The 14,186-nt window shown below is 36.2% G+C and overlaps 1 protein-coding gene across 1 annotated transcript in view; it reads left to right on the top strand.

Annotated features, from left to right (window-relative positions):
* The window catches only part of LOC117794035 (eye-specific diacylglycerol kinase-like), a 139,183-nt gene that overhangs the window by 112,170 nt on the left and 12,827 nt on the right, over positions 1-14,186 (top strand). Inside the window, 2 exon segments of the mRNA XM_034634494.1 lie at positions 6,849-6,987; positions 10,550-10,955. Of these exon segments, the coding sequence (XP_034490385.1) occupies positions 6,849-6,987; positions 10,550-10,955 (545 nt within the window).

Here is a 14,186-nt window from a genome sequence, read left to right as displayed (position 1 = left end):
CAACGATAGTTTTTATCATCATCGCAGTGAGATGTGTGTGTGGAAAATATTTAAATAAGATATCAATAAATCAAATCCTGAAAAGTAGAAAAGCAAAGGACTTTTTTAAAGCAGCTTTTTTATAACATGTTCTTTCCATCGATTTCGTTTGTAATACTGGAAAACTGCCGCAGTTCCACATTTTCGTGCTTATGCAAAATCATTTTTAAAATAATATATAATTTTAAGATCTAAATTTAAGATCTTACTTTTATGTTTAATTTTAACAGCTCTCACTTAAATCAAGTAAGGATTTTGAATAAATCCATGCATCGAACTCAATTTTGGTATAGTTTTTTCTCTCTGTGCACTTTCATTAAAGAGAAATAAGATAGACACAAATTTAATTCTTTTTTATCCTCACTTTCTGTCAATGTGTTTGCCTTAGACTTTTCTACTCACTGTCGCTTTCCAGCTGTCACCTCAGCTAGAACCTCTCGCTCCCTTTGTAACTCGTATTCATCCCCTCATGCATTCTTGGACATTGTCAAATTTTGCTTGTTTTTGACTAATTATTGTTTAAGTTTTTGGCACAACAACAAAGCCAGTGAGTACACCAGCATCTGAATGCAAAATCAAAACGTCGTCCTCGACTTGAGCAGAACTTGGTCCACAGTTCCCCCAATTCTCAACTCTTAGCTCTCAGCTCTCGGCTCTCGGCTGTCAGATCGCAGTTCTTAGTTCTCAGTAACAGTTCTGTCACCGTCACCACCGACAGCTGTTCTTCATCATTTGCTTTGCTGCTTCTGCTTCTTTGCGTTGTCTGCAAACTTTTTGATGGTATCTGCGCATTCGCTTGCCAGCTCTACCACTACCCCCCTTCTGTCCTCCTTCCCACCGTCTACCCACACTCTACTCCCACATTTCAGCCCCCAGTTGATTTCCAGCAAAGAGTCGAGTCGCCAACGCAAATTTCCGTATTTCTTATTGAAATGTTTGCAATCGTTTTGCGTACGCTGCCTCCTTGTCTTTGGGTTCGTCCTGCCTCCACATCTTCCCCACCGCCTTTGCACCACCGCCCTTGATGCGTCCTACTGGCCACTCAACGTTTCATTTTCAAACGCTCTGGTAGCCAAAATGCTTAATGCCAATTAAGAATATTAATGTCGTTGGCAGCAATGCTCGTTTATTGTTGGATACCCCAATCTCACTGAGGCATCCCTTCACTTTCACCTTCTCCATCTGCATTTCCATCTTCATCTTCGTCTTGTTGTATGTTTTGCTTTGCTTGCTTATTTCTCTAGGATTGCAAATGCAACGCAAGGCCAGGTTGGGCTCCCATTTTTAATATTCATTAGCTCAAAATCCTTTCTCGAGTTGTTGCCATTTGCCAGAAAGCTTGGAGCTCAAGTTGCCATCTAACTGTGACCCCCCTCTCTCTGTATCCATGCTGCCGATTGAATACCAGGCACCATTAATCGCAATCACAAACAAGACGACGTGCAGATAATTTTTCATGTTGCTCAGTTTGAATGGATGCTCCATTGAAAGTTGTATACAACCATATAAAAACATATGTATATGTATAAGTACTATATGTGCATATAAATTGGCTTCAGTTTTGGTTAGTTATTAATAGCAGTCACTGTTATCATTTTAATACCCAAAATGTGGCAAGTATCTTAAAGCAAATGAATACTTTCGAAATTATAAAATTCATTTGATGCTGCCGACTGTGCAACGCGGCGTATACTTTACGTTATTAATGATAAATACAGAATGAGAAAGTATTTAAAGTATTTATTCAATCGATTCATATGAAATAACATTTTTACTCCGAATTTTGATATTCGAGTGATGTCTATTTAAAATAATCATTGTCTGGCATCAATACAAATAAAAAGATATATTTTTTTTGTTGCTTTTTCTATTAGATAAATTTTTAATTATTTTAATTGTTGATATCCATTTCTATTTTTGGGTAACTTGTTTATTTGCAAAATGTTAGAAAGCAAATGCAAACCATTTCAAACTGCGTTCAAAAATGTGTTTTATCTTATTCCTGATATGATGATTCGTGTGGTAGGCTGCAATCTGAACAACCCAAGCGCAAATCCTTTTTTTCTTATTTCTTTTATATATTTATATTTTTTGTTGTTCTTATATATGACATTTTTAAAACTTGTATTTTTACGATTGCGTTTGAATCGCAGTGGAGAAAATTTGCGAGCGAACCAAACCGAAACAGTTTGTAATTTGCAAAGTGTCATTACTGAAATTGTAGAAATATTTCAGGGTCTTTATTGATTTCGAGATTTTGGGAGGTGTCCAATATTTGACAGCGTTGGCAGCGGCGGCATTGAATGCGATTCGCACTCTGCCATTCATTAGCGGCTCATCTCGCCACCTAATCACCTGCCCAATGCCCCATGTTCCTCCTCCTTTTGCCCAGTTGGCCCTCCACTTCCTATTCGCTATTTCTATTGAGTAATTCTGATTCGGATTCTCAGTCTCCAATTTTGCATTTTGGTTCTGTGTCCGTTGTGGCAGCTTCAAAGGCAGACATTAAAATTAATCGCATTTGAATTGAAATTGCGTTTCAAGTTTTGCGGCCCGACCATTTGTGGGGCCAATGGCTAATGATTTCGGCTCAAATTCTTAATTTGGTCGGCCATTATTTGTCAATTGTTAATTTTTTTTCTATTTATTTTTATTTTATCTGATTAGCTTAACAAAATGTTGACTTTCAATTGTTATAAATAACAGTCGATATGTTGATTAACACTTTAACTGTTATTGAATTATAAACGAAATTTTATAATGCTATGCAAAAGAAAAAAAACTATTATAAATGGCGTATTCCTTTTTTTCTCTACCGGTTGAATTATCAACAAAATTTTTAATATTTTCTGCCTCTGAAAAATGCATAACATACTTTTTTTTAATTGCCGCAACTAACTTAAGCTACCCCCTACCAATCACATATTCACCCTTTCCGCTTTTTCACCCATATTCCTTTACCCACTCCTAATTATGCACAATGATTCTATTCCGCCTTTTGTGCCCGTTTTATTCATTTTAATTGACAGTTAGAGGCTCACAGATTGACTAATTGTCGGCGGTTACTATAAGTATGTGTAGCTGTATGCCTCTCTGTGTGTGTGTGTGTATGTGTGCTTACTTTTGATATTATTGTGTATATGCTAAAAACAGAAACTCGACACAATAATTGCCATAAAAAAGAACTATGTAAAAAATCAAATTCAATGCGCTGGCCTGCTTATCTAAAAATTGTTTGCTCTGGGGGTGCAGTGGTTCGGCGGTGAAGTGGCTGATAGATAGGCGACTGGTGCGGCAGGTCATGGGCAAAAACGACGTCAATTGCAGATATGCTCACGCAAACACACTCCTGCAGATACACTTGAAGACGTGAAGGATGCACGCAAAATCAAACATGGCCGTAATTTCAAAAAAAAAAAAAAAAAGAAGAATATTGTCGGCCATGTATAATATTTGGTAGTGATGTAGATCCAAACTGTGAATCAAGTTTAAATCGATATCTAAAAAAATCGACTTTGAAAATATATTTTTACATAATTAGAATTTAGTATGTACTAAGTGTGTTCTTAGAATGTAGCGTTTTACATTTAAATTAAAGTCTGACTAACCGCATCAGACTAACTCTCAAACGCGAACACACACACACACACACACACACTGGACGACTGTAAACTGACCACAAAAATTTCAATGGACGGGAAACATTGTCGAGGGCGTGAAGATGGCGACTAAACGTTGACAATTGACATGCAAATCCGAGCAAGAACCTGCAATTTGCCTGGCCAACATCAAACGCAACAACAACACTCGCCGTGTACCTTACGGCGTCACTTACTAAGCTGCCTTGCCTTGAGAGAGTCACTTTTTTATTTAATATTTTATTTTCTCGCTTCTGCTTCAATTGTTGTTTTGTTTTTCATCTGAATCTGATAAGAATTTAATTACAATGCACACAGTGTACAAACTGTATACATATGTATTAAGCACGCACACACAGACACACACATTCGTACACACTCATGAGGGGAACAGACACCGAACTGAATACGCACAGAGTCGCCTGAGCACTCGGCATCTGAATACTCAGCATACACGTATGGGGTAGTGGAAGTGAAAGGTGGTGGGGTTATATAAAGCAAATGCCATACCGATCTTCAAATACGCTTACAAAAAATGGAAATTAATCTCATCAATTTGTTAAAAGTAAATCTTTCGAGTCTTGTTTGCAAGTTACTTTACCAGCTCTGTTTTGCAAATAATTGAAAATACATTTCTTAACATTAATATATATGTACATTCAAATTGTATTTTTTCGTTTGGAATATGTTTAAATGAAACAAACTAGAATTATGTTAACCTTTCGAATAATCTAGCAAAATCAGAATTTTAGAACACTTGCTGAAATGCTGGAATTTTCTTAATCCAATGTCATCGTTCTTCACATAATTAAATGATATTTTCAACTGAGTAATTATAAAAATAAGTACGATGGGATTCGGAAGAACAAAAAACAAAAGCTAAAAAAAATTAACAGAATTTCATTAATTTAATTGACTACACACATAATTAAATGATATTTTCAACTGAGTAATTTTAAAAATAAGTACGACGGGATTCGGAAGAACAAAAAACAAAAGCTAAAAACATTTAACAGAATTTCATTAATTTAATTGACTACAATGCTACTAATCTCCAAATTTAAACATATGATTTGGTTAGAACTCAGGCTTGACGGTTAAATAATTTTCAAAAATCTGAATTGATTTTGTTTTGTGAAATTCCTTGAGGTTTCTTGATCCTCCCCAGTTGCTAATTTACATGCTACTTGCCACAGTTGATATACAGCGAAAACTAGGACAATACGTGTGTATCTGAATAGATATATGTATATAGCCAGCTGCAACTGTATCTTTTGGGTTGTATCTTTAGGCGCCATAATGATAAATAGAGGCAGAGACTTTGGAACCGCAGTGGCAGTTGCTGTCGAGGCGGGCTAGATACATATGTATAGATACATATATGTATCTTTAGTTGTGATACTAAAATGCGAGGCAAGAAGACAAAAGCTAAAGAAAAACTTAAAATCAAAATCAAAAGTAAATTAATTATTATCAAATGTGTAATGAAGTCAAGTGAAACGAAGTGGAATGAAATCGTTGACGGTGTGAGTTACAATATCGCGCGGGACCAAAAGTTGTGAGTCGTTGAGTTGTTGCTATGTTCATATCTTATTTGAACTGTGACAGCGAAAACAGCACCAGCAATAACAACACTAACAACAATAACAACAACAACAACAGCTACAATAGTATCAGCAGTAGTAGCAATAGCAGCAGCGCTGCTAGCGTGGCGACGCCGACATCGACGCCGACGTCATCGCCGCTGCTAAGCATGGAACGTCTGCTGCATGCGGTGCGCGAGGAATTCCAAACGGAAGATGAATACGAAGAGGAAGCAAACGGCAAAGCCAACGCCAAAGCCAGCATCAGACGCAACCGCAGTCGAAGTAGCAGCAGCAGCAGCAGCAGCAGTAGTAGCTCGGCGTTGACGTCAGCGTCGAGTCAGCAGAGCGAATTCATTGCCACAGTGCCTGCAACAAATGCGGGCACAGGCACAGGCACAGGGATGGGTACGGGTACGGGTACAGTGCGTCGCTTTCGACGCTCATCGATTGGCATGCAACGCAAATCCGCGTTTCGTCAAAGGAAACTCGACTCGCTGGGGGCGTGGCGTCGCAAGAGGTAAGTCATGTTAGTTTTGTTGTGGCGAGGGGCGACAGTGCACTAACACCCCTCCAGCAAACGCCTGAGAAACAAATCAGTCATTCCAGTTGACAAACATTTTAGGGTACTTATCGAGTGCAACTTGAATATCGAATACTACAATAAAAGTCATTTCTGAAAATACTCGTCCTATAGGCGAGGTTAGCTTAAGCAATTGTTAATCATTTTGACGAAAAAAAAAAACAATATTTGATGAAATCAGTTTAACTGTCGACTTTATTAATTGATTGTATACATCAGCGGTGGGCACGAAATTTGCAATCGGGAGCACTACAACAACATCCACAACAAACACAACTTCTGAAGTCATAAATCAAAGCAAAATGAACACTTTTATGACTCTCTGCGTCGCGACGAAAATCTGTGTGGTTGTTGTTGGTTTTGACAAACCAAAACAATTATACACTCAAAGAAGTTCTAATTAATTTTATTTGCATGTCGAACGCTTATTATGTGGTAAAAATCAAAACGCATCAAAACGCATCAAAACGCATCAAAACCAACTATTCTTTTTCACACAGTGTACAAGACGCTGCTGAAGTCATAAATCATAGCAAAATGAACACTTTTATGACCGTACGCGTCGCAGCCGAAACTCGAGCATTTGCTGTGTGTTTGTTGTTAAGTTTTTTTGGGGGGTCATAAATGAGTTGCGCGCGGCGTCAAAAGTTGTTGTTGTAGTCAGAGCACTGGGAGCAGCAGGAGCAAGGGCTTGCCCACCGCTGGTATACATCGTTGGTGTATAGTTCAACTCTGATATCAATTTTTATCATTTGCAATAAAAATTACTATAAATTGTATTTTCAAAAAATATAAATAAAAGTTAATGAAAATCTTGAACTTTTCACTTTACTTGAACAGTTGGACTTTTATTTTACAGAATAATGCTATAATATTCTAAGTAATATGACAGACAGTTAAATTAATTTCGCTGACACAAAATTTTGCTGAATTATTTTTGTTTGTATCTGTTAATAAAACTTAACAATGTTTTGTTTATCCTCTGATTTTAATTGTATTATATAGACGCACGGCCTCGTCGAGCAATGCACGTAGGCCGATAAGGATTGTGCCGGACTGGACAGAGAATGCGGTGCAGGGTGAGCATTACTGGAAGCCCACCTCGGCCTCTGGCGATCTCTGTTGCCTCAACGAGGAGTGCATTGTAAGTATAACTATAAACAGATATGTGCTAGTTGAGTGGGGGTTCTTTCTTCGTTTCTTTTTTTCATTTTTGGCATTTGACAGGGCTTTGGGGTTACATGTAATTCAATTACCGCCGTCGAGAAGAATGAGCAACAAGCCCCTAAGAAAATGAAACTTCATGTAATCGTGTAATTTATTTATTGCGTGCTTGTCTGACATGTTCGTATAGTATAGGTACGGGTAGTGTGCGAGTACAAACACGCACGCACTGTGGACATGAACGTTGAAGGAACGTGTTTTGTTTTGTTCTATTTTTTTTTGTATTTTTTTTTTCTTTCTGTTTTTGTTGTTGTGTCCAGAAACTAAAAGTTTTGGCTCCGACGTTTATGTCCAAAAGTTGAAAGTACTTTTGTTATTGGGCGAGACGTAGGTGACGTTTGTTGCACGTTAAATGAGAACGTAGCTTATCTGCATGTGTGGCAAGCTGTCACGCTAACGGCACTACAATGTTTTTATAAGTTATATCGCATTTTATATTTGTATGTATGTACATATGTAAAAGTAAACAAAGCTTATGCTTCTCTGCCCCCAAGCTCAACAAGTGCCCTGGTTCTATCGCCGTGTGATGAGCAACATCTAAGGTCCTTTCAGTTTACATTGTTAAGCTAGAGGCTAAACTCTGTCACAGACTCAAATTCCATTGTCACTCTAAGGTACCAAGACAGTTATTAAAAGCGACAAGTGATTTGGTGTGGGTTAAAACAAGAGCGATCACTTATAAGAGCTTTCATACTAACAGGACTTTAATTATCGCTAAGGACGGCAATTCGCGCTAGTGACGAAAGCAGCACGAAGGGTGCGAAAGGCGACTAGCAATATATACAGCTAATATGGAAAATTTGCTGTGACTGGCTGATCAGATCGAGTTATATACCGATCGAAAGCTTTAGTCCTTACTTACTTCCTTACTCACTTAAAATGGCATACTAAAACTTCTTCTAACTCACCTGGTTCATGAGATAAGGGGGTGTAAGTGAGAGGGTCAAAATTTAAGCGATCGCAGCTAATTGGGCCGTTGGAGCCTTTTGGTAAAATTTTTTATTTTTAAAAATTCAAAAATACGCGTAGATGGATACCTTGATCTTCCAAATTCGACAACTAAAATTGAAACCTCAACAGTTTCCAAATAATAAGGTTTTTAGCTTACATTTTGGCGATTTCTGACAAAACGGCTCGAACGTTTTTATTAAATTAAATTATCTTGTAGTACGTACAATTTTGCGTTCTTTGGTATATGACACATAAATTTTGGCTGAAAGGCTTGGAAGATATTACCTGTTTACTGAATATACACATTTTTCTATTGGTCGAAAATAAAGTTTTAGTACGAAAAACTTATTGGTTTTATGAGATTTCTAGCCCCAAAATTTCTGATATTTCATCGGGAGATAAGGCGCCGTTTTACCATAATCGACCTTCAAGTGCGTCAAACGGAGGTCAAAGTTTACATGTATTAGAAGTTTACACGTAGTAGAGTTTGGTCAAGCGCAGCATTCAGTGGCATTGAGTGCAGAGGATGGTCTGTTAGACTCACGCGGAAGTCTTCACGTGTTCAAAACCTGGCGGTTCAGCCCATGCAAATATAACTTATTTTTTTTTAATTTATTGTTATTCGTATTTTTTTAAATAAAAACTAATATTTAGCTACATTCCGCATTTTTGTTGTTGTTTGCAGCGGGCTTAGTATTTAGGTAGTGCAGAGGATGGTGTCGAAGACTCAGACCGAACCCAGACCGAGAAAGATTCTATTTTTATTTTTTAATTTAATTTTATTAACATTTTTATAAATTTTACGATATTTAACAATTTGGTCAAAATCGGGTTACTATATCACATAGCTGTCATAGTAACAATCGGGATCTAATTAAGCTTTAGTATGAAAAACTTTTTATTTAGTTAACTTAAATGTATATTCTATCAGATTGGTTACGATGCCTCATAAAACATAAAAGATTTTCATACTAAGACTTGATTTTCGCCCGATCGGTCCTATGACAGCTAAATGATATAGTGGTCTGATTTGAACCAACTTTGGACAGGATATATAAAACCAAGTTATATGCTTATTGTATTAGTTTGGTTACGATATCTCATAAAACAAAACAGTTGTTCATACTAAAACTTGATTTTCGACCGATTGTTCCCATGGGCGCTATATGAGATAGTGTTCCGATTCAAAAAAGAAACACACTTGATCTGCCTGCAATATAGAGGAATCTACATAACAAATTTGGTGTCACTAGCTTTAAAATTGTTCTTATAATTTGAATATGAAAGTTTTTTTTCGATTTTTGGGCGATAAAAGGGGCGTGGCCGAACTTTGAAATAAACTTGATCTGCTTGCAATATAGAGGAACCTACATACCAAGTTTGGTGTCTCTAGCTCTGAGATTTAGGCGCTCATACAGACGAACAGACAGACGGACAGACAGACGGAAATTGCTATATCGACTCGGCTATTGATGCTGATCAATAATATATATATACTTTATAGAGTCAACTGTACTTTTTTTTAAGTACGGGGTCTAAAAATTTAAAGTTCAAAGTACCAGGTTGTCCTAATTAACAAGTGTCCCAATTATTGAAGTAGAACAGAAATTTATATTTGCGTAAAAGAAGTTTATTAAAGAAAAATATAAGAAGTGCTCCTCTTTATCACGCTTAAATTTCGCGAGCGAAGCAAGCCGGGGGTTGGCGAGCGATACGAGCTGGGGGCGGAGCCCCCTAGTTAATTTATATTTTTATTTAGCATTTTGATATTAAACTGAATTTTGTTCGTCACAAAATTGTATATCAGAAATATTGGGGCTAAAAATTGCTTTCCTCACTAGACTTTTACCTCGTGTAGAGTTTTTTTTTTTTTGTGGGATAAAGTGCTTTCATATAGTTTTTAACTTGCTTTAACAGTAAAGTTCACATAATACTTGTTTTATATGAATTTAAAGATGTATTGCATCCTCAAGATGATTATTGCCACAAATTTAAACTTTTTATTTTATAATTAAATTAAAATATACCGAATCAAAACTTAATTTATGTCAAAAAAAAAAAAATTATGCGAAAATACCATTCCATTGAAACCAATAAAATTTTTCCAGCACATGATTGTACCCAATTAGGTAAATTTTATATTAACTTTAAAGCTGTTTTTTTTTAAATACGCAAATAAAAACATATATGCAAAGCAAACTTAACTGCAATTATGTATTATTTTTAAATATAACACTGATGACGCTAAGACTTAATGAGCTTTAGGAAAATTCACAAAATTCAAAATTCCTTGAAGCTTGAAGTCAGACTACAATAAATTGATGAAATTCTACAAGTGACAGAATAATCTGTTGAGCGAACAGAAATATAATTAATGCGGTTAAATAAATAATATACAGAATACATGAGTTGACTTACCAATGAATCAGTAGCCCAAGACACCGAGCATACAAATGGTCAATTGAAAGAGACAAACAGCCTGTCTGCGATTGTAATGTCTGAATATTATTTTGTTTCGTTGTAATTTGCAGAAGAGCGGGCAGCGTATGAAGTGCTCAGCGTGTCAGCTGATTGCACATCAGAATTGCATTCCAATTGTGAATGAAAAGACTCAACTAGCGTGTAAGCCAACTTATCGGGATGTCGGGATCAGGCAGTACCGAGAGCAGACAACCACCCATCATCATTGGGTGCATCGCAAGATGGAGAAGGGGAAGTGCAAGCAATGCGGCAAGGTAAGTCCCTTTCATTTCCACTCTATTATAATCCATCTTATTAACTTATCAACGCTGAAATGTTCACGTTTATAGGCCGTGCAGAGTAAGCTTTTTGGCTCGAAGGAGATTGTCGCCTTGTCCTGTGCCTGGTGCCACGAGATTTACCACAACAAGGAGTCGTGCTTCAATCAGGCCAAGATTGGTGAAGAGTGTCGTCTGGGTAAGTTCTCAGCTCTCTGTTCTCTGTTCTCAATTTTCAGCCATTGTCGTTATCGATGGCCAACACTCATCACATTTCCAAAAGCAACAGCAACTTCATCCCATTGTCCATTCTCCATTCTCCACTCACCATTGTCCTCTGATTAATTACGTGACGTGCATGCAAATAAATTGCGGCCCGTTAACTTAATTAAAATTTGTGCATTAAAACAAAGCCCCACTTGCCCCTTAGCCGCTTAACCCTTTTCGCATACGGTCTGACCCCGGACCGAATCCCATTTATTCGCCAGGTAAATTGTGACACACCTCTCGACCTTTTGTACCCTATCTTATTACCTTTGCTATTCTATCTCTTCCTCTTTTTGACAGTCGTATTGTCTCCTTGTCTTAATTTGCACAGCCGTTCGCTCATTTGCTTTATTTTTTATATTATGCGAATTTTTGGAATACCCTTTCCATACGACAACAGATACCATGTCAGTCGGCTCGATTACTATAGTAAAATTCCTGAATTCACTACTAGTACCTTTCACAAGAAATTTTACTACAATAACATTTTCCTTTTCTTGACGAAAAAGTTTTTAAGTTTGAAACTTTCTTTTGTACTCAAAATAACAAGAATTGAATCAAGTTGCTTTACAAAAAATTTCGTTAGTTTCTTACCTAATTCTGCACCTACATACATACAGACGTATACTACTGCTTCGAATAATCTTAAGCAATGATTTCTTAAATCACAACTACTTCTAATATAAGAGTATCTCAACTGTTCACAAACACTTAGTCAGATTTGCTGCTCATTTTAAGGGCCTTTGTTTCCCTTTTTTTGTTTAAACAATTTTTTTCTCGTTAGAATTTATTTTCGCGGAATTGACAATTTGTCAACTTTTTGGCCCCGGCACTAAGTCAATAGATGAGCGTAATACGTGTCTGTTGAATGCTTAAGAACTTTTTAACAACTTTTCTGTGACATCACAATTGAACGAAATTAAGCAACTGGCTGCCGTCTGTTGATTTTGGCTTTTTACAATTCAAATGCAGTACAACCCACACACATACACCTACAAGTCAATGCAAAAAGCTTGCCAAAAATAATCGGAGACTGTTTGACACGTCCAGTCATAGTCTAAAGAAGGTGACTTCCCTCAATTCACAAATGTAGATGGAATTTGTACTCTTTAAAATTGATTTATAGGGTGACCCACGAAAAAGTTGCGTTTCAAAATGGCTATAAAAAAAACGGATGGATATTTTTCAAATATTTTTTTTTATTGAATAGCCCCAACATTGCGTTTTATTTGTGGAAGACCACTTCATTCATATTCGTATGCCATCGTAAACCGCAAACCTTTTACTAAATATAATGTCATATGAGTTGTCTAAGTCGAAATAGGTAGTTCAAATAGCAACCGCTAGATGGGACACCCTGTAATTGTGCAACCAAAAGTCTGCTTGATTACCAGGCAAGCTGTATACAGTTGTGAGATTTCCTTAACCTGTTCAGCAACATGTATATCCCAAATATAAAAATAACTCTCATAATTACAGAAATTTTTAACACAGGCATACAGCTACACAATTAAAAAATCTTTAAAAAAAATTCAATTTCAAAATAATTCATGCAAAACAATACTATAAAATGAACTCAAATGATGTTTTTTTTTTGTATCATATTATAAACTTGTATAGCACAATTAAGCAAATATAAAATTCCAAAAATACAGTCCCAAATTTGTAAATTAAAAATCGAATTGCATTAATAAAAACACGATTGTTATTGATCCACCAAACTAGGAATACAATACTTAATTATAAACAAAAGTTTGTGTTAGAAATTGCGCTACAAATGAGACCTAATGCCGACTCAATCGTGCTAAATATTACCAAATTTTATTTGAATATGAATAGACAGATTCAATTGTCAAATCAAGTTGCAGGCTTATTCTAATTGATTTGCATTCAGGATGAAGCGCGAAAATTGTTGATATCTTCTTTTAAATAGACATATTTTAATTGGAGGGCTTTAGGCTTTAACTTGTCAGGAGCAAAGTGAAAATTATAAAAAAAAAATTATTAAATACTATTTATAATATTATTCCGTGTTATTTATTTCTTTGTTTGCTGAAAATATTTAAAAAAAAAAATTAAATTTATGCTCTTCCTTAACTTTTAACTCTCATAACATTAGCAAAAATATTGTGGAATGAAGTGTCTCAGTGTCTTTCCCTTTTGCTCGATGGTCACCCTATTCCCTGTTGTCTTGATGTTAGGTAAATGGTGCTTCTATGTCCTTTTTCTAAAGTGTCTCAATGAGCGTCTTGTTAACACACTCTAGAGCATCGCATTACCCACATACACACCGACACGCACACACACAGATGCTTACACACTCAAAGCACCAGCAGACAATGGCTGAGAGACAATGATGAGAACCACAAGACAATGAAATAAAGCGCAAAACACAATTACAGGCGGGCATCCGTAAGGCCTAGAACCAATCTCCCTTCCCTTCCCTTCCCTTCCACTTCTACTCCCCCTTTCCACTCAGTGACACCGCTCTCTGTCTCCCCGGTTACCCCGATTGCTGGCACCTCTATTTAGTGCTGACAGAATTTTTTGGGTTAAAATAGCTAAGAAATTATCCAACACGCTTAAATTAGATTTTTTATTATTATAAATGTATGCTTATAATAGGAAAATGCAGTTAATATGCCGTGTATATAATGTGTTGTCTTTTATCTTATTCTATGCAATTTATATGTCGGTTAAATTGTAGTGTTTATATACAGCCTTATAATGTGTTGTCTTTTATCTTATTCTATGCAATTTATATGTCGGTTAAATTGTAGTGTTTATATACAGCCTTATGGCTAAAATTTTATTATATTTTCTTATTGATCAAAAAAACTCCTTTAATAGTTTGTAAATTACAAAGCCCAGGCGCGCAGCAAGGGAGGAAAAAGGTCTAATTTGCGCTGGGCGCTGTGGAGAAAAAATGTTGGTGTCTGATTTTGGATTTTTTTAACTTAAAAAGCATTAAATAATAATTTGCTCAAATTCTAGTACTACAATTCGATTGATTTTTGGACTCATGCCTACAACTATTATTTAGCGGGGCCTCGATTATTATAAGGCACAAAACTCACCAAAATTCCTTAATTTTTGAATTTTGTCATATATTTTAATGTCGGAAATATATTTTAAAGCCCAGCTTAATTTGAGCGTTAAAGGA

Source organism: Drosophila innubila, chromosome X (assembly GCF_004354385.1).
Source record: "Drosophila innubila isolate TH190305 chromosome X, UK_Dinn_1.0, whole genome shotgun sequence".
Lineage (NCBI taxonomy): Eukaryota > Metazoa > Arthropoda > Insecta > Diptera > Drosophilidae > Drosophila > Drosophila innubila.
The sequence above is the reverse complement of the archived record's forward strand: the minus strand, read 5'-3'. Positions and strand labels throughout refer to the sequence as shown.